Source organism: Calliphora vicina, chromosome 3 (assembly GCF_958450345.1).
Source record: "Calliphora vicina chromosome 3, idCalVici1.1, whole genome shotgun sequence".
Lineage (NCBI taxonomy): Eukaryota > Metazoa > Arthropoda > Insecta > Diptera > Calliphoridae > Calliphora > Calliphora vicina.
The window spans coordinates 124,742,814-124,763,882 of NC_088782.1; the positions used below are offsets into that span (position 1 = coordinate 124,742,814).

General features: G+C 27.4%; 2 protein-coding genes across 2 annotated transcripts; one reads left to right on the forward strand and one right to left on the reverse strand.

The window, feature by feature from the left end:
• Nucleotides 1-1,432: 1,432 nt before the first annotated feature.
• flr (actin-interacting protein 1 flr) lies at nucleotides 1,433-8,434 on the reverse strand. The gene is made up of 7 exons (XM_065503328.1): nucleotides 8,294-8,434; nucleotides 6,798-6,919; nucleotides 5,572-5,662; nucleotides 3,473-3,736; nucleotides 2,809-3,407; nucleotides 2,066-2,672; nucleotides 1,433-2,002 (listed from the first exon to the last, which is right to left on the reverse strand). The coding sequence occupies exons 1-7, from the start codon at nucleotides 8,325-8,327 to the stop codon at nucleotides 1,893-1,895; spliced, it is 1,827 nt and encodes a 608-aa protein (XP_065359400.1). The 5' UTR covers nucleotides 8,328-8,434; the 3' UTR covers nucleotides 1,433-1,892.
• Nucleotides 8,435-9,770: 1,336 nt separating this feature from the next.
• LOC135953743 (GPN-loop GTPase 2) lies at nucleotides 9,771-10,769 on the forward strand. Its single transcript, XM_065503725.1, has one exon. The coding sequence runs from the start codon at nucleotides 9,809-9,811 to the stop codon at nucleotides 10,721-10,723; it is 915 nt and encodes a 304-aa protein (XP_065359797.1). The 5' UTR covers nucleotides 9,771-9,808; the 3' UTR covers nucleotides 10,724-10,769.
• The last annotated feature ends 10,300 nt before the right edge of the window (nucleotides 10,770-21,069 follow it).

Below are 21,069 nucleotides of genomic sequence, written 5' to 3' on the forward strand. Positions count from 1 at the left end.
CAACGATCTAACAAATTCTGCGAATAACAATAGTGTAGAAGCCCGAATTAGTCCCAATTTAAATCCTTGAAATCGAGGTATTTTTGAAGATACACGAACAAATTTATAATGTTCTTAAATAGAACCTAAGAAAATAATTTAGCGAATTACTATAATATTTTAACCATCCCATTGTCTAGTCCCAACTGTGATATATTTGAAAAAGTCATCCTTTGTTTAGAAAAAAATTGTATTTTATCTTTCCTGGAGGACTATTTTGTAAAAAATTGACTTCAAAATTCATTTAAAAAAGAGGTTTATCGTAATTCGTTTCGAAAGAAATAATTTCCCAGTTTAAAGCACTTTCTATAAAAGGTAATTTCTTTAAAAGGTAATTTCTTTAAAAGGTAATTTCTTTAAAAGGTACTTTCTTTAAAAGGTACTTTTAAAGAAAGTACTGAAATTACTGAAATAAATAAAATGAAAAACACAAATTTTATAATTTAGTTTCCAAGGTTCCCAGACAAATTACTTCGAAGCAAAAAAAGTATGACCTCACATTGCTCAATATGAGGATTTTATTTTGATGAAGTATTTGCTCTTTAAAACTTATACATAATTCAAAAATTTTTAGTAAAAAAAATTTTATATCAAAAATTTAATTTAAATTTTTTTAAATTTGTTAGTGTACAAAAATTTTATGACAAAAATTCGGGTTAAAAAATATTTTGTCCTTGTTTTTTCATTATATCTCAGCCATTTGTGACCGATTTTCAATATTAAATAGCAACCGAACCGGGTCTTTAGCGAATATATTGATGTATGAATCATGTATGTAAGTTATTTGAGGGCTACAGAAAGTTGATTTCAAACGGAATGACAAACTTACATCTATATACCCTTGGCAATCGTTTCCTCAACAGTAGGATCTTCGCTCTGGAAGTTGTGTTTTTAATATATTTGCGAAATAATCCAAAACTATTTTCATCATATCACAAATTTTAAGTGAAATGATTTGCATAATATAAAGTTTTGGAACATTTTAATTAAAAAATTAATATTCGATTCCATCATATCACAATTGTTAAGTTAAATGATTTGCATAATTTTGTCAATCATTCTGGTAGGCATCTCTTAAGTAAATATTGTATTAATTTATTAAAACATACATACCTGTGATCTGAAACTAGTATTTGCCATAATGTATCTTGTAAGTAGATGAAATTTTAAATAAAAATGAGATGAGATTGTTGAGTTTTAGAATCTTGAATGTATGTAAGTGATTGATTAGTTAACGTCTTTTGAATCTTGAATGTTTCTTGATTAAAGTCTTGAATACAAATATCTAATATCTATAAAATATATAGAATTATTAAAACAAATGTTACAACGAAATCCTTAGTTAATAATTAATTAATTACCTTTTCCATGATTTTTCTTTTATACAATACAGTTTTTTCTTGAAAATTATTGCAAAATATGTTTATTTTGTTTCTTGATATAAAATTACGCTTCCAAAAACGTAGTTAGAATTAGAAAAAGAGTGTATTTTTTTTTTTTTTTTTAAAAAAGCAAAATAAAAATCTACAATTAAACAAAAACATAAAAATAATTACAAAAAATTGAATAAATAATTTAATAAAGAAGAGGAAAAATACAAACTTTTTATGTTTTGAATACTTTGTAAACTTAAAAACAAATGCAAACGAAGAAGGAGGCAGGAGCAAACGTGAAAAAAGTACAAATAAAATGCATTAGATGAAAACTGTTAAGGTTTTTTTGTTTTGTTTTGATTGTTGTTGTAGAAGAAAACCTCAAAGCCATGAACATGATTTAAAGTAATTAATAATTTGTGTTAAAGATAGATAATTGAGGATGAAGAGAAACTCATTTAAAAGTTATGTTATTTAAATTTAAATAGTCTCAACATGCCAGACTTTGGTATTACAATCTTGACCAGTAGAGATCACAGTGTTATTGTCCAACCATACTAAACGAGTAATTTGAGATTGAGGATGAGCGTCTAAAGAAAATGAAAAATTAAATTAATTTATAAATTAAAATAAAAAATAAACAATAAACTTACTTTTAATAATGGTATGTTTGGCGGGATTAGATACCGACCATATAATAATGGTGGTATCCAAAGAACCACTGGCCACCAACAAAGAGTTGGGAGACCAGGCTACCGTATTTACACGTGCATTATGGAAGCCCCATTCTTTATTATGAGCTGGCTTATATTCTTCTACTGAATATAATACAACTTTGCGGTGGGCATCACAGGCCACCAAATACTTATTGTCTGGCGAGTACGAACAGTCTGTTACGGCACCCAAATGATCCAATTCACATTTGAGCTCCAAGCTTGTACCCTTATAAGAGTAAACACGCAATTTTTGATCATCACCACCCACAGCAATGTCCAAAGTTTCAGGATTGGCAGCAATACTGCTGGCTTCGTATTTAATGGGCAATGAGAAGACTTTCTTTTGGTCTTGGACCAAAGTGATTTCCTTGACACAGGCCACAGCAATAATGTTTTCGTTGCGTAGAATGGCCAAACCACGGGGTTGGCAATTTAGTTTGACCACATAGTCGGTAAAGGCATTCGATTCAATGCTAAATTGACGTAAACTATCATCAATGCCGCATGTGTAGACAAAATCACCCCAGGCAGCAATGCCGTTCATCTAAGCGAAAGAAGCAGATAGAAAATAAGAGAATTGTTTAATTTGTTTAATAAATCTTAGAAGCTATAAAGAACATTTTAAAATTTTGTTTAATTTTACATGACTTTAGTAGCCCCTAGATAAACTATTTACTTACTTGATTGCCATGGCCAGCACCTTGGACACGATCATTGACACCACTGCCGGAATTCCAGCTAGTAACTACACCATCGTGGCTACCCGTATAAATAGTACTGCGATCATCACTCAAACCCAAAACAGTTATGGGCTTGTTATGACCCTTAATCACGCGCAATGGCTTAGAGGGATCATCAACATTCAAATAGCTAATGTGTCCGGAAAGCGACACCGTCAATATATGTTCTCCCTGCCACAAACAGGACACCTGTTGATCATCTACGGTGGTGCCCATAATAAATTCTGAGATCAATTCCCTAGTCTCGACATTCCACAAACGACAGGTCTTATCGCCGGAACAAGTCAACAATTGTGTACCATCGGGCTTCCATGCTACAGCATAGACACCACCCTTATGAGCAGGACTGCCGAACTCACCAATCAACTCGGAGGTGGCACCATCATACATAAACACTTTGCCATCAAAACCAGCTGAGGCAAAGAATTTGCCATCGGGTGAATAGCGTACGGCCTGAACGAAACGTGAGTGTTCCTGTTTGGTCATTTTGAATTTGAAGGGTGGGCCTTCGAAAATACCAATGGTATTATCCTCGCTGCCTAGAATTGAATTAAAAAAATTGGTTAAATAGTAATATTAAGAGTGATTAGCAAAAAACACTTACCAGTAACAATACGGAAAGGTCTAGCGGGTCTAAAATCACAAGAATTAATGGGTTTAGATTGGCCACTGATTTCACCCACCGAGGTACCAGTCTCAGTCATAAACACATGACCAAAACGTTCACGTCCCTCACCCACTACAACAATACGTTGGTTGTCTGGAGACCAGGCAATATCCTTAATGGGTCCACCAATAGGTTGAAATTCATTTTTCAATATATGCTCCTTATTAACAGTATCCCAAATACGAATTTTACCAGATTGATCTGAAATAAACAAAAAAGAAATGAAATTTATTAAGTTTAATTCGGTATCACATGCGTTAAACAATATCCCAATTGAAACGATTTATTATACCAAAGTTATACTGAATTGGTTCCCCTAATTTTACAGATTTTCCACCAAAAATTAATTTTTTTCTTTAATAACAAATTTACTTTTTAACAAATTTTTTACTGAATTGACTCTCAATATTCTCAAATTCGAAATGAAGTAAATTTTATTATAATTTCGCTATCGAAATTTTTTTGGAAAAATTTTGTTTAACAAAATTATAGAATTTAGATTGTTTTGTTTGCTATTTTTTGTTATTGCATTTCTTTTTTCATAGAAAAAACAGTTTATGTGCATAAATAAACACCTTTTTTAAATAAATTTTCCTAAAATAAACAATACATTCTAAAATTTGTTTTAACAAAACACTCAAATGAATGCTGTATGTATGCATTAGTTTATGTACCTACTTTCACACATCGTTGGTCATATTTTTGTATACATAATTATTGTTAAAGCTTGATGCAGTAACATTAAATAGCTTTATACATTTTATTTGATTGTTTTAAAACAAAATGCGGAAATTCACAAAACACTGTTAAAGATTTAGTCACTCTTTAAAAAAAAACAGAGCTTGACTCTATAGTGTTTGTTGAAAACAGATGGGAGATGATGAATGAGTCATTTTTCAAACTTTCATTATGAATGAGGTTAAAATAACAGTAAAATTGGTTTATAATTTTTTTTACAGATTTAGTTACAGTCCAACAAAAAGAAAAAGGGGAATAAATTGAAATGAAAAACTAATAAAAGAAATATAATTTGTTTGCTTTTAAATAAAATTTAACAAAGCAGTTATTTCTTTTTTGCAAAAGCAGAAAATTATCAATGAATCATAACTATGATAACGTTAGGTAAATAATAAACATGAGAAGTTACTTTTTTTAATCAAATAAATTTAAATGAATTTTGTTATCAATTGAAATACAACTTATTTCAAGAATGAAAGCATAACGCAAATATGATAACAAATCCAAACATATTGGGAATAGTAAGAAATAACTATTGATTAAAAACGTTGCCATATACATAAACAAATTTATTAGTTTTAAAAACAAAAGCGAATTATTCATTTATAGGAAGCAATAAAAGGATTTTCTCAAAAATGTAAAGTTTTTAAATAAAAAATAGTTTTAATTTGTGTAATCCAGTAAAACGACCAAAGACTTTATCTAGAAAATATGTATGTTTTTAAATATAAAATTCTATGGGAAAACAAAATACTTTCATTTTGCATTTATCAGGGGAATAGATTTTAAGGTCTTGTTTTCTAATTTAAAATAAAAAAAACTTTTGAATTTGTATGGAAAACATGTAGGGCCTGATTCAATAAAATGAACAAAACGTTAGTCCAGAAAATATGTATGAATATTTCTCTTATTTCAATGATTTTCTATACAAACTTTTTACTAAATGAATATTTCATTTGAAATCTATAGACTGCGGATAAGTTTATTCTCATATTATTAAAATCTTATAAAACAAAATTTCAAAATAGATATTTGTTTCACAAAACATTAATAAATTAATAAATTTGTTTATGAATAACAATCTATAAAGAACTTTAACCCCTTATTCGTATTTTTTTTTTAAATTTATAAGAGGTTAATAAAACAAAATTTCCATACAAAAATATTTATATAAATCTTTGTATATGAAGATAAGTAGTTTTTTTAAATACCTTCGTTTTTCTATAACCCTAAAATTTTTTCTTTTTATTTCTCATTTTATTTCACTTTGATATGAAATACATATTGTTATTACTCACCTCCTGAGGCAATATAAAAACCACTTGGCGAATATTTGGCTACATTAACAGCACATGAATGTTCTGTATAGACATCAGCAATAGCGGGATTCTAGAAAGAAAATAAAAAATCAATTTGAAATTAATTATAACTCTTTATGACATTTAATAGATAGATAATTAATATACTTGAATAAAAAATAATAAAGCAAATGCTATCTTGGAGAGTAGAGAACATAAAATGGAATGATCTGGTACATAATTTTTTGTTTGAGTTAAGAGAAGTCTATAATATTAAATAACAAATAGGAACAATAATTTTGTGGGAAACGCATTAATTGCTAAATTTAATGCGAGGGATCTTCTTTCAAATAGTATATCACCAATTTAGTTTTAAAATGAAAAAACAAAAATCGACCTGAACATTGGATTCTTTCTGTGGTTTTTGGTCCAATTCCAGAAAACGAAATTCTTAATCTAAAACAGAGTTGACATTATATGAATCAGTGGTCAAATTTAGTAACCATCTGCACGAAGGAAGTTTGTAGACCACAGACCTAAACAGTGAGTAGCGTTCCATAAAATGTCTTCAATATTAGTATTAAAATTACCTTTTTAATATATTCTTCAAATAATTACAATTTAAATAGAAACTTTAATAAGTTAGACAAAATTTATTATAAATTTTAAAATTTAATTCAAATCTAAATGCAATTTTGTGAATTTTTCTTTAAAAAATTCTGGAAAATTTTGAAATACATACATGTTTTTGATGGTTCCATTTTATTTTAAGATCTGATTTGATATTTCTGGCTTATTTTTTTTTTTTGTAATTTAACAAAAATTTGTTTACATATTTAATGGTCAAATTGATTTGGGACAAATGTTTATTAAACTAAAATGATGATGAGGGGAGAAAACAAACAGCAACATAAGGCGTGGGTGTCTACAAAATATATACAGAAGATGGACGGACGGACAGACACATAGATAGAAAAAATACACACTCAAGCTAAATTAATGAATGTGTTTGAAAAACAAAATAAATATATGAAAAATAGAACACAAATGTTTAAAATTATTAAAAAAAATCACATAAAATATACTACGATAAAAAATTAAATAGAAACCAGCAACAAATGCAGCTGGTATAAAAATATCATTTAAGATAGAAAGCTAATATATAAAAAATTGCAAAATTATGTGTAAAATTAGGGTATATTACACAAAACAAACAAGAAACTTACCTCTATATTGCGTATAATAACAGAATTGCCATTGGTATACAGGAAATTTTTGCCTTTAGGATCGGAACCCAAAACAATTGGTTGGCCACGTTGAGTGCGAGGTAAAGTGGCATAAATAAACTCTAAAAGAAAAAATACAACAAATAAAACAGTAAATAACAATTACTATAACAAATAACGGAAGTGTGTAAAACAGAGAAGGAAAGTGAAAGAAAGGGGGGAGGGGGAACAGATAAAACAAAGTTATCAATTAACAAAGTAAAACAAAAACAACCACAGCCAAACATTTAGCAGTGGTTTAGTAGCTTTATTAAATTCTCAGTTATGAATTAACATAATAAATAAAAAAATCTTTGTAAATTGTGTCCCAGTTGTTTTTCTTTTGTTCAAATCTAACAAAATAAATATACTTAGATTCTGGGTGCGGTTACAGGATAAAAGAGTAGATAGGGGCAACACAATACAAAATTAAAGTTTTGAATAGTTTTTTTTTTTGTTTGTTTGTTGGTTCTTGTTGTGCTGCTGACAAAAATGCCGGCTATCTATAGTCAGTAGCAGCACATTGACTGCACTTTTTTATATCTACATTGTATGTCTACTGCATACGAATGTATATGAATTTTTCTGGCTGGCTGCCAAAATCAGCTACGATTTTGGAAAATACAACTTCACAAGATATGGCTTCGTCAAAGGTATAAGCATTATTTATTTTAGATTAAGACTTTTGAGAATAGATACTCCCAGACCAAAGAAAAAAGTTTAGACAGTTGATATATTTTAGTACAATTTAGCAACCAACATTTAAGAATACAGCCCGAATAGAATGAGCGTTTCAATTCAAACTAATCTATGGCTCCAGGAAAGGAAATTATAAGATTCCCTTTCAAGGCTTTTGACACAGGTACATTTGATGTTTACCTTTTGCAATCATCAATAATAGGTATAAAGTTGATCAAAAATGAGTAATGTGATTTGGATAAGTCATGTAAATCCCTAAATTTTATATATTTTTTTTAATTTCAAGCACTTTTTATCACTTATTTGTAAACAAAAATAGCCGATGCTGCAGCAGCAAACTCCTCTGCTAGCAGCAAAAGTCTAAATCCACACACAAACATGTACTTCCCATATGGGTATGAGACATGTTTGAAACCCTAGCCGGTTGCATATTTCAAACACCTATAAACACTTTCGAGTTGGTTTGAAGGTTTGAAAAGACATTTGAACTGGTCGCTGCCGGCTTCGTTATCTATCAGATAACAATTGCAAAAGAATAAAAAATCATATGAATGAAAAAATGAAGTAAATTTCACACATACCAAAAAACAAATCACAAACTATTTCTATTTATGGCCATATAAAAAACTAGCCATAAAATCTCTTTTTAAAGTTATTATTTTTTTTTTGTTTTTACATTATGACTAATTTGTTGAAAGAATTGCACATAGACAAATTTCAAAAAAAATTTACATCAAGATAAAAATAAACTTTCTTACTATTCTCGTAGGCTGGTTGTTGTTGCTGCGCCATGTTTAACTTTTAGTTCTTTTTTCTAGCAAGATTTTTTCTTAACTTTTTATTTATTGAAAAAACTTTGTATAAAATTATTTAAAAAAATAAATTATGTAAAAATATATATATTTTGCTTATTTTTATTTATTATAAACACTATTAAAAAAACACTTATTAAATTTATACACTTTAACGTCTCGCCGTCGACTGAAGATAAAATATAAAATTTTTTGTTTCTGTATTTTTTTCTTCTTTCATACGCTCAATTCGCCGTAGTTAAATGACCATATATGGAGGTAAATAAAATGTAAAAGGTTGGCCACACTAAATGTCATTTAACTGAACACTTCCTACATAAACAGCTGTTTGCAACGGCTTTGCTTGAATTAAAATATTTAGTGTACGTTAAATTATTTTAATAACTATAAATAGCTAACAGTTATGTTAAATATTTTGTTTAACTAAAGATTGTTGGTAGTTTTTAGAGAATTACTCAATTATCCAAAGTTTAAATATGCTATACTCAATTCGCCTTAATTTAATGGTCATATAAAGAGGTGAATAAAATGAAAAAGGTTGGTTACACTAAATATCAAATAGTAGAACACTTCCCAAACTACAACTGTTTGAAAATTTGTAGACGTTAACTTATATTAAACATTACAAATAACAGTAATGTGCAATATTTTCTTCAATTAAAAATTGCTACTAGAAATTTGTCTTAATCATGGATCATATAAAATATCCGTTATAGAATAAATAATGAAAATATGTATGGCTAAAAGTTTACCAATAACAAAACGTTAGAAAAAAAAATTTATAAAAAATAACCACTTCCGAATAATCTGACGTTATGTTGAAATACCTAAACAATTAAAAGTTTTATTTTGATATAAATGAATGATTCATATTCGTAATTTAATTGATGTCTTTGAAAAGGGTATCGTTAAGAAAATTGTGGAAGACAAGAAATTGAATTTAATTTTTCTCAAAAACGAATAAATCGAATTTCCCAAAAAACTAAAATTTTATAATTTTAATAAACTTTTTCAAAAAAGCATTATTATGTACATTTATTTTTTAATTTTATTTATTTTGAATAATATTTATAGAATTTGATTATGACTTCTAATTATGAATTTATTATTATAAAATGAAAGAAGAAGTTTTACAAAAACCTTAATGAAGCTTAATAAAAGACAAATAAAATTTATAAAAATTAATTATTATGAATTTAGTTAATTAAAAGTTTAAGAAAATAATAATAGTTCACCACTTTAATCCATATAACAAATATAACGATTTTATTTAAATAAACGTTGTCTAGATTTTTTAAATGTGGCAGCTCTGCATTTTCATTTACTATTCACTCTTTCCAAACACTTCCTACACTGCACAGCTGTTTGCTAACTGTCAAAATTATTTTGTTTACATTTTTTATGTTTCAACATAATTTTCGCAAATTTAGTCGCATTTCATAAAAAGTAATTAATTTCACAATGCTGCAGCCGGCTAAGTTAAAATTTACCAACCCACTTTATGGTCAACTCATTGTGGGTCCTCCCGGCAGTGGCAAAACTACATATTGCCAAAATGCCTTTAAATTCTATCAAGAATTGGGACGAAATGTGGGCATTGTGAACTTGGATCCAGCAAATGAGAATATGGAATATACTGCCAACATAGATGTCATGGAATTAATAACCGTAGAAGATGTTATGGACAGTATGCACTTGGGTCCCAATGGAGCTCTCATGTATTGTGCAGAATTTTTGGAAGAACATTTAGATGACTGGCTGCTGCCAAATTTGCGCAAACAATCAGCCAATTGCAATTACTTTTTCTTTGACTGTCCCGGCCAGGTGGAATTATACACACATCATGCCTCTATGTCGAAAATATTCGAAAGATTAGAGAAGGAAGGCTATCATTTGGTTACCATCAATCTAATTGATTCCCATTATTGCTCGGAACCGGCTAAATTTGTTTCCACTCTGTTGCTGGCTTTAAATATGATGTTGCGCATGGGTTTACCGCATGTCAATGTCTTGTCTAAGGCAGATTTGCTGAAGAAACATGAAGATAAATTACATTTCAATTTGGATTACTATACAGATGTTTTGGATTTGAAATATTTATTGGAGGCTTTGGATGACACGGTAGCTCTGAGGAAATATAAGAAACTTAATGCTGCCATTTGTTCTATGGTGGAAGATTATGCTTTGGTGTCTTTTCAATTGCTGGATTCACGCAATACACAAAGTATGCTGCGCTTGCGCAATCATATCGACAAGGCAAATGGTTATATTTATAAGGCGGGTGAGGAGCAAAGTGTTAATGCTTTAATGGCATGTGCGGTGGGTGCTGAATCGGAGGCTTCCAGACAATCAAAAGATATTGAGCCTTATGTGTAGTGGGTGAAATAAATTAAAAATTTTTGTAAAAAAAATAAAATAGAAATTGTGTTTGAATTTTTTGCAGGTTTCTCCAAAAAATGGTAGCTAAAGAAACTGGAGTCTCCGTTAAAGTTTTTTATAGAAATTAGAGTATTTGGCAAAGTTTTCTAAAGTTGTTAGAGCTTTAATACCAAATTCTATAGGAATCAGAGTTTCAGGCATATTTTATTATAGAAACTAACTTCCCCGGCGTAGTTTTCTGTAGAAAATTTAAAACTTTGTAGCCAAAAATCGTATATTATTAAGTTTTCCTATTAATGACTGTTAATGTTGCAGGAAACAAGGTTGTGATATTGTGGATAATATTGTGGACAATGAAAATTCAATTTTTTACAACCAGCCCTACGGAGCGAGCGTATGATTAATATTAATTCTTGAGTTATTTTACATTTTTCACTATAACTTTTTTTACATAAAAGATAACGAAATAATTAAAAACGGAAAATAAAGCTAAATTCTTTAGCTTTATTTATATTTATAAGTTTTCTGTATAACAATAAAAATTTAGTTAGTTTTTTAATATATTTAAATGCAATTTTTCTATTTTATTAAGCCCAATAAAATTAATTGCTGGCAACTGCATATTTTTTACAGTAAATATTAAAAAAATGTAAATATTTTTTAATGGATTTCTTTTATACCTTCCCTTAATTTATGGCTGTTATAAAAAAGCAGTTTCTAATTAAAAAAAAATCACTTTTTTATGACACCATATAAAAAGCCATCATTAAACAATTTCTTTCGCATTTTTATGTTTATTATAAATGTATGAGGTATTTGTTGTTGTTGTTATTATTATTGTTGTTGCGGTTGGATTTGTGAATTGTACAAGTATTAAATGAATAAAAATGAAATGTTAAATTGTGTATGATGTCGCATAAATTTAATTATAATTTATGCTAATGTCTTTTTATCTACAAACATGCAACAGCATATTTCAGCCTGCAAATGCATGCAGTTTATATATATGAATGTATATAAACATATGTATATTTGTATATAAGCAGAACTACATGCATGCATATAAAATCAAGAGTTTTATAACAATGTACAATGGGCAACATAAATGAGTGAAATGCAAAAACAACAAAAAATTAAACCAAAAATATAAAAAAGTAACTAACTTGTGGTAAAAGTTCAGATTATTGTCTTTATATGGAAAAGGGTGATGCAATCGAAGGTGATAATTTGAAAATAAAGCAATTAATTTTAATAAAAATAGCTTTTTTAAAATTTTTTATACTTAGCGTATGATTAATATTAATTACTGACTTGTTTTTTAATTTTAATTATAACTTTTTTGGGGTATGAGATAAATTAATGGAAAAAACTCCATAAATTTAATATGATTTTCAAAATAGTTTTACAAGTATTTTGATTATTTAATAATGTGTTGAAATATTTTAAAATAATTTTTTAAAAGTCAAAATTTTTTTCTTTTTTTAAAAAAAAATTAACTAAAACTTTAGGGTTTAACACAATTTTAGTTAAATATTATGGAGAATTTATAAATTAATTTTATTTACCTTTTATATTTTAAACAATTTTACCTTAATTTGCTTGAAATAAAGATTTTTATTTAAAGTCATACAGAGCGTATGATTAATATTTAATACCGGCTTGTTTTATATTTAGTCTTGTAACTTTTACTGTATTAGCGATAGATTAATAAAATAAATTTCATTAAATTTGTGGGATTTAGGAGAACATTTGAGCTAATTTGAAATAATTAAAAAGTTTAACCAAATATTTTTAAATAATTTTTGAAAAAGAAAAAAAATCAAAATTTGAATTTGAATGTGTTTTTTTAAATAATTTTGCAATTTAACACAATTTAGAAGGAATATTATTTAAAATATATAAACAAATTAAAATTTATCTTTTATTTTATAACAAATTTATGAATAATTTGCTTTAAATTAAGATTTTTATTTAAAAACATACAGAGCGTATGATTAATATTTAATACTGACTTGTTTCACATAATACTTGATAACTTTTTTGTGTAAACGATAGCTAGATGAAATAAATCTTATTAAATTATTAAGTTTTAGAAGAATATTTTAAAGTTAGGTATATTTTTCAAATGTAAATCAAAATATTTTTTAATAATTTTTGAAATTAAAAAAAAAAATTATTCAAAAATTATAAAACTTTTTTTTTCAATAAAATACATTAGATATTTTTCAATTTGTTTCATAATAATTAAAATTTTAACTGAATTTGCTTTAAATTAAGAATTTTAGGTAAAGTCATGCTGGACGTATGATTAATATTTAATACTGACTTGTTTCAAATTATCATTAATAACTTTTTCCGTAGAAGTAGCAGCTACTTCAAATAAATTTTATAAAATTAAGCAGACCTTGCAGAAAAATATAGAAAGTAGCAAACATTTCAAAAGTAATTCAAAATATTTTTAAATAATTTCTTAAATTTTCAAGCAAAAATAAAATTTTTCCACTAAATTTAAATTAAATCGCTAAATATATGTAGGTCCGAATGGAAAAGGACGATAATCTGTAACCACTAATATTTTCCAACAAAAATCGATTTTTCATAAGAAAATGAACTGAAATATAAATGTGCCTATAAGGCGGTAAATAGTGTTCCAAATGGAAAAAGGACGATAATCTATGATCAATTAAGCAAAATATCGTAAATTCTCTTTAAATGTAATTTAAAATTTGTGTTAATATTGCTTTAAATACTGACTTTTTGTTTAAAGTCATGCTAAGCGTATGATTAATATTAATTACTGAGTTGTTTTACAATTTCATTTATAACTTTTTTCCTGGAAAAGCTAGCTTAACCAAATAAATTTTATAAAATTAAGCTATTTTCAAGGAATATTTAATAGATTTGTATTTAGTGCAAAACTCTTTTAAAATATTTTTAAATATTTTTTAAAATGAACTTAAATTATCCTTTGTAATATTAAAACACCCTTTAATTTTATTTTTACATTTGTAAATGTTTGTTTGTGTGTTATTTTTGCTTTAAACTACTTGCCCGTTTATGTTCAAGTGCATTTGCTACAAGTAACAGTAACAAAACTTTATATAAATGGCAAAAACAAAAGCCAAAACGGAAATGCACATAGTGACATTAAAAACGCAACATTTTTCCTATTGTTAAATTTCCGCTAAATAAGAAATGCACTAAAGAAGCACAAACAACGGCCTATGACTTTAACAAATGTACACGTTTTCTAAACTAAGGGGAGGAATTTTACAAAGGGCTCTAAATTAGAATAAAAATATAACAGGGCAAATTATAAAATTTTTATATATTAAGTAAAACTGTAATAATAGATTTTATTCAAAGGGCAATAAAAGAAATTACTAAGAGGTAAATAATGACTAAAAAAATGCATTACATGATTTCAATTTTAGTTTGAGAAATTAAAATTTTTTAAAAGTGAAAAATTTTAAGACGATTTTTTAAAATTTTGTTAGTTTTAACAAAGTTTTGCTCATAAATTAAATACACTAATAAATTCTATTTGTTTTGTGATAAAAATTTGGTGTAAATTTACTTTAAACCAAGATTTTTATTTAAAATTTAACAGAACGTATGATTAATATTAATACAGACTTGTTTTATATTTTTCCTAATAAGTTTTTTTCTATACAAGATAGATTCTTGAAATAAATTTCTTAAAATTAAGCAGATTTCAAGCTTAACTATGGTATTAATTTTATGACTTTAGAGAATTTTCAAATATTTTAAAATATTTTTTTAAACTTCAAAAAAAAAATTTTAATTTATTTTCTATTTTTATAAGTTTGAATTCATAAAAGATGAATCGAATTTAAAATATATTTAAACTCTTTCATTTACTTCAATAATTGTTACAAAATTGTTATAAATTTGCTTTAAATAAAGAGTTTCATTAAAATTCACACAGAACGTATGAGTAATATTAATACAGACTTGTTTCATATATTTCCTAATAACTTTTTTTACATAAACGATATATTCTTGAGATAAATTTCTTAAAATTAAGCAGATTTTAGTTTTAATTATGGAATTAATTTTATGACTTTATATAATATTCAAATAGTTTTAATTATTTTTTTAAAACTGTTAAAAAAATTAAAATTTATTTTCCATTTTTAAAAGTTTAAATGCATAATAGCTGAAGCGGATTTAAAATATATAAAAACTCTTTCATTTACTATGATAATTATTACAAAATTGGTATAAATTTGCTTTAAATAAAGAGTTTTATTAAAAGTCATACTGAGCGTATGATTAATATTAATTACTGCCTTGTTTTGTATTTTCCTTCATAACTTTTTTTGTAGAATCACTGGATTCTAGAAATAAATTCTATAAAATTAAGAGGATTTCAGACTTAATTATAAACATATTTTTTTAAGTTTAAGTGGTGTTTATATATTTTAAATTATTTTTTGAAAATAATATCAACAATTCGGTATGAGTATTTTCCAGTATTTCATAAGTTTAAAATCATCATAGTTAAATAATATTTAAAATACATTAAAATTCTTTCTTTTAACTGATAAATTTTTAAAAAATTAGAGTTATTTTGCTTGAAATTAAGATTTTTATTAAAAGTTATACTGAGCGTATGATTAATTTTTAATATCCACTTTTTGTATGTTTTCCTTTATATATCTTATTATAGCAGCGATAGGTTAATCAAATAAATTCCCTAAAATTAAGAGGATTTCAGACTAATTTAGGGACATATTTTAATTACCTTTGAAGGAGTTTATATATTAAAATGATTTTTTTAAAAGAACACCAAAAAAAAAAATATTTTTAAAAACATTTTTTAGTAAAAACTGAATAATATTTAAAATAAATTAATTTTTTTATATTTACTTAAGAAAATAAACAAAACTTTGTGTCGATGCGTTTCAAATAAACATTTTTGTTAAAAGTTATACAGAGCGTATGATTAATATTTAATACAGACTTCTTGCATGTTTCCCTTTATAACTTTTTTCGTAGAAGCTTCGGATTCTCGCAATAAATTCCATAAAATTAAGCGGATTTTAGACTTTACTAGGGACATGTTTCTATAAGCTTAAGCAGCGTTTATATTTTTTAAATTATTTTTTGATATAAATACTAAAATTTTGATATGAATATTTTTTTAGTATTTTGAAAGTTTAAATTAAGCCTAGTTCAATATAATTAAAAATATATTAAAACTTTTGCATATGCCTATAGAATTTTTTCGAAATTTGGTGTAAATTGGCTTGAAATAAAGATTTTGATTAAAAAGTCATACTAAGCGTATGATTAATATTAATTAGGATTGTATTATATTTTCCTTCATAACATTTTAAGTGGAATCACTAAGATTAGAAATAAATTTCATAAAATTAAGCAGACTACAGACTTTGCTATGGATATTTTTTTAAAAGCTTAAGCAGTGTTTTTATATTTTAAATTAATTTTTGAAAAAATAATTTAAAAAATTCATGTATGAATATTTTTCAGTATTTTTAACGTTTACATCAATCACAGTTATAAATTATTAAAAATCGCTTCAAATTCTTTCACTTCCTAATGAAAATATTTAAAATTTGATGTAGATTTCCTTAAAATAACAATTTTAATTAAAAGTTATGCAGAGCGTATGATTAATTTTTAATACTGACTTTTTGTAAGTTTTCCTATATAACTTTTTTTGTAGACGTTTTGGAACCTCGTAATAAATTTCATAAAATTAGGCAGATTTCAGACTTTACCAGGGACATATTTTAATAAGCTTAAGTAGTGTTATTATATTTTAAATAAATTTTTGAAAAAAATTAAAAAATCTTGTATCAATATTTTTCAGTTTTTTGAAAGTTTAAGGCAGCCACAGTAAAAAATTATTTAAAATATATAAAAATTCTTTCAATTCTTAATGAAAATATTTAAAATTTGGTGTAGATTTGTTTCAAATAAAGATTTTTGTTAAAAGTTATACAGAGCGTATGATTAATTTTTAATACTGACATTTTGCAAGTTTTTCTATATAACTTTTTTTGTGGAAGCATGGGATTCTTGAAATAAATTTCATAAAATTAAGCGGAATTCAACGAACCTGCAGAAATATTTTTATAGGTTTCAGTGGTGTTTTTATATTTTTAATTATTTTTTGAATGTAACACAAAAAAATGGCTATGAGTATTTTCTAATATATTGAATGCTTAAAGCAAACAAAGTTAATCAGTATTAAAAATAAATTAAAACTCTTTAATTTACTGATGAAATTATTAAAAATTTGGTATAAATTTGGTTTAAATAAAGATTTTTATTGAAAGTTATACAGAGCGTATGATTAATATTTAATACAAACTTTTTTAAGATTTTCTTTATAACTTTTTTCGTAGCAATGACATATTCATCACATAAATTTCATAAAATTAAGTGGATTTAAGAGTTCATTATTCGTATACTGCTTTTCAAAGCAACTTTAATTCATTAGCTTTTAATTCAATTCAATTTACGGGAATTATGAATATTTTTTTTTATGTTTTTATTATGTTTGTATAGCGCTTTTCACAGTCGTCTTATTTTATAACCCCCTTTCATTTCATGATTTATAAAGTTGTCGTTTTGTCAAGTTTTTATTTATTCATTAAGAATCGCCAACAAAATAAAATAGAAAAAAAAACAGATTCGTGCGTTTCTAATTTTCCAACAACATCATCATTTTCCTATGCATGTTCTGCTTTGGCTTTTATTTAACTGGCTTCTCTGCCCCAAAGTCTTCTCTACAATTGCATTTTCAAATAACACATTGTATTATGACCAACTTCCGGTTTACAGTTGTATTGTAACAAATGTTTTCTTTGCCATTTTTTTCTGCTCAAAATTACTTTCATAACAAAACGGAAATTTATAATAAACTCTATACTCTAAGGTTTGCTAGAAAACGTAGGCCTAAATGGCGTCAGTTATTTTCTGTTCGAAAACAGAACAAAAAAAACTAAAACTATTGTAATAAAAGTTTTGCCTTTTTTTCTGCCTTTATTACAAATATTATAATTTAATAACTCTTTAGTTTATGTTACTTTAATTTTATTACTTACATTTGCCCTATGAAATTGTTTCGAAAAACAACCCCACCCAAAACAGGGGGTATATTTTCATTTAATGCAGCCTAAAAGTAGGCTTTCCTAGTGTTTGCCTTTAGTGTTTGTACATGTTGTTTATCTATTACATACTACCACCATCCAGTTACTAATAATATTTTTGTTTTGTAATTTTAAAGTGTTTTTAACGTTGATTTTTAGTAGTTTTTATTATGTTTAACTTTATCAAGAGTGCTACTCGTTTATTGTTACTTTTTTTCGTTTTCGTTATAATATTAAATTCGCGTGTTGTTTGCAAGACTTTTAACATACTAACTTGCCAATTTAGGCACATAGTTAGGCTTTCGAACAAATAAATATAAAATGAATGAAATGAATTTAAATTTGTTGGTAAGTTTAGTCAGCCAAAGGTTAAATCAAATAGGGAAGTGGTTGCAACATGCAGGAACAATTTTAAATTTAATAAATTAAAAAGTTATTTTGACAGAAAATCTTTATTCAAATTTAACAGAAATGTATTTTATCTTGTCTAACGGAATCATGTCAACCTGAACTAGAACCTGAACTAGAACCTGAACTAGAAGATTAACTAGAACCTGAACTAGAACAGAACTAGAACAGAACTAGAACAGAACTAGAACAGAACTAGAACAGAACTAGAACAGAACTAGAACAGAACTAGAACGGAACTAGAACAGAACTAGAACAGAACTAGAACAGAACTAGAACAGAACTAGAACAGAACTAGAACAGAACTAGAATAGAACTAGAACAGAACTAGAACAGAACTAGAACAGAACTAGAACAGAACTAGAACAGAACTAGAACAGAACTAGAACAGAACTAGAACAGAACTAGAACAGAACTAGAACGGAACTAGAACAGAACTAGAACAGAACTAGAACAGAACTAGAACAGAACTAGAACAGAACTAGAACAGAACTAGAACAGAACTAGAACAGAACTAGAACAGAACTAGAACAGAACTAGAACAGAACTAGAACAGAACTAGAACAGAACTAGAACAGAACTAGAACATAACTAGAACAGAACTAGAACAGAACTAGAACAGAACTAGAACAGAACTAGAACAGAACTAGAACATAACTAGAACAGAACTAGAACAGAACTAGAACAGAACTAGAACAGAACTAGAACAGAACTAGAACAGAACTAGAACAGAACTAGAACAGAACTAGAACAGAACTAGAACAGAACTAGAACAGAACTAGAACAGAACTAGAACAGAACTAGAACAGAACTAGAACAGAACTAGAACAGAACTAGAACAGAACTAGAACAGAACTAGAACAGAACTAGAACAGAACTAGAACAGAACTAGAACAGAACTAGAACAGAACTAGAACAGAACTAGAACAGAACTAGAACAGAACTAGAACAGAACTAGAACAGAACTAGAACAGAACTAGAACAGAACTAGAACAGAACTAGAACAGAACTAGAACAGAACTAGAACAGAACTAGAACAGAACTAGAACAGAACTAGAACAGAACTAGAACAGAACTAGAACAGAACTAGAACAGAACTAGAACAGAACTAGAACAGAACTAGAACAGAACTAGAACAGAACTAGAACAGAACTAGAACAGAACTAGAACAGAACTAGAACAGAACTAGAACAGAACTAGAACAGAACTAGAACAGAACTAGAACAGAACTAGAACAGAACTAGAACAGAACTAGAACAGAACTAGAACAGAACTAGAACAGAACTAGAACAGAACTAGAACAGAACTAGAACAGAACTAGAACAGAACTAGAACAGAACTAGAACAGAACTAGAACAGAACTAGAACAGAACTAGAACAGAACTAGAACAGAACTAGAACAGAACTAGAACAGAACTAGAACAGAACTAGAACAGAACTAGAACAGAACTAGAACAGAACTAGAACAGAACTAGAACAGAACTAGAACAGAACTAGAACAGAACTAGAACAGAACTAGAACAGAACTAGAACAGAACTAGAACAGAACTAGAACAGAACTAGAACAGAACTAGAACAGAACAGAACTAGAACAGAACTAGAACAGAACTAGAACAGAACTAGAACAGAACTAGAACAGAACTAGAACAGAACTAGAACAGAACTAGAACAGAACTAGAACAGAACTAGAACAGAACTAGAACAGAACTAGAACAGAACTAGAACAGAACTAGAACAGAACTAGAACAGAACTAGAACAGAACTAGAACAGAACTAGAACAGAACTAGAACAGAACTAGAACAGAACTAGAACAGAACTAGAACAGAACTAGAACAGAACTAGAACAGAACTAGAACAGAACTAGAACAGAACTAGAACAGAACTAGAACAGAACTAGAACAGAACTAGAACAGAACTAGAACAGAACTAGAACAGAACTAGAACAGAACTAGAACAGAACTAGAACAGAACTAGAACAGAACTAGAACAGAACTAGAACAGAACTAGAACAGAACTAGAACAGAACTAGAACAGAACTAGAACAGAACTAGAACAGAACTAGAACAGAACTAGAACAGAACTAGAACAGAACTAGAACAGAACTAGAACAGAACTAGAACAGAACTAGAACAGAACTAGAACAGAACTAGAACTAGAACAGAACTAGAACAGAACTAGAACAGAACTAGAACAGAACTAGAACAGAACTAGAACAGAACTAGAACAGAACTAGAACAGAACTAGAACAGAACTAGAACAGAACTAGAACAGAACTAGAACAGAACTAGAACAGAACTAGAACAGAACTAGAACAGAACTAGAACAGAACTAGAACAGAACTAGAACAGAACTAGAACAGAACTAGAACAGAACTAGAACAGAACTAGAACAGAACTAGAACAGAACTAGAACAGAACTAGAACAGAACTAGAACAGAACTAGAACAGAACTAGAACAGAACTAGAACAGAACTAGAACAGAACTAGAACAGAACTAGAACAGAACTAGAACAGAACTAGAACAGAACTAGAACAGAACTAGAACAGAACTAGAACAGAACTAGAACAGAACTAGAACAGAACTAGAACAGAACTAGAACAGAACTAGAACAGAACTAGAACAGAACTAGAACAGAACTAGAACAGAACTAGAACAGAACTAGAACAGAACTAGAACAGAACTAGAACAGAACTAGAACAGAACTAGAACAGAACTAGAACAGAACTAGAACAGAACTAGAACAGAACTAGAACAGAACTAGAACAGAACTAGAACAGAACTAGAACAGA

Coding starts and splice junctions, on each gene's coding strand:
- flr (XM_065503328.1), bottom strand. CDS start 8,327: ATGGCGCAGCAACAACAACCAGCCTACGAGAATA. Junction 6,920..8,293: donor ACAACCAGCCTACGAGAATA/GTAAGAAAGTTT, acceptor TTTTTCTTTTAG/AGTTTATTTATGCCACTTTA. Junction 5,663..6,797: donor TTATTATACGCAATATAGAG/GTAAGTTTCTTG, acceptor TTTTCTTTCTAG/AATCCCGCTATTGCTGATGT.
- LOC135953743 (XM_065503725.1), top strand. CDS start 9,809: ATGCTGCAGCCGGCTAAGTTAAAATTTACCAACCCACTTTATGGTCAA.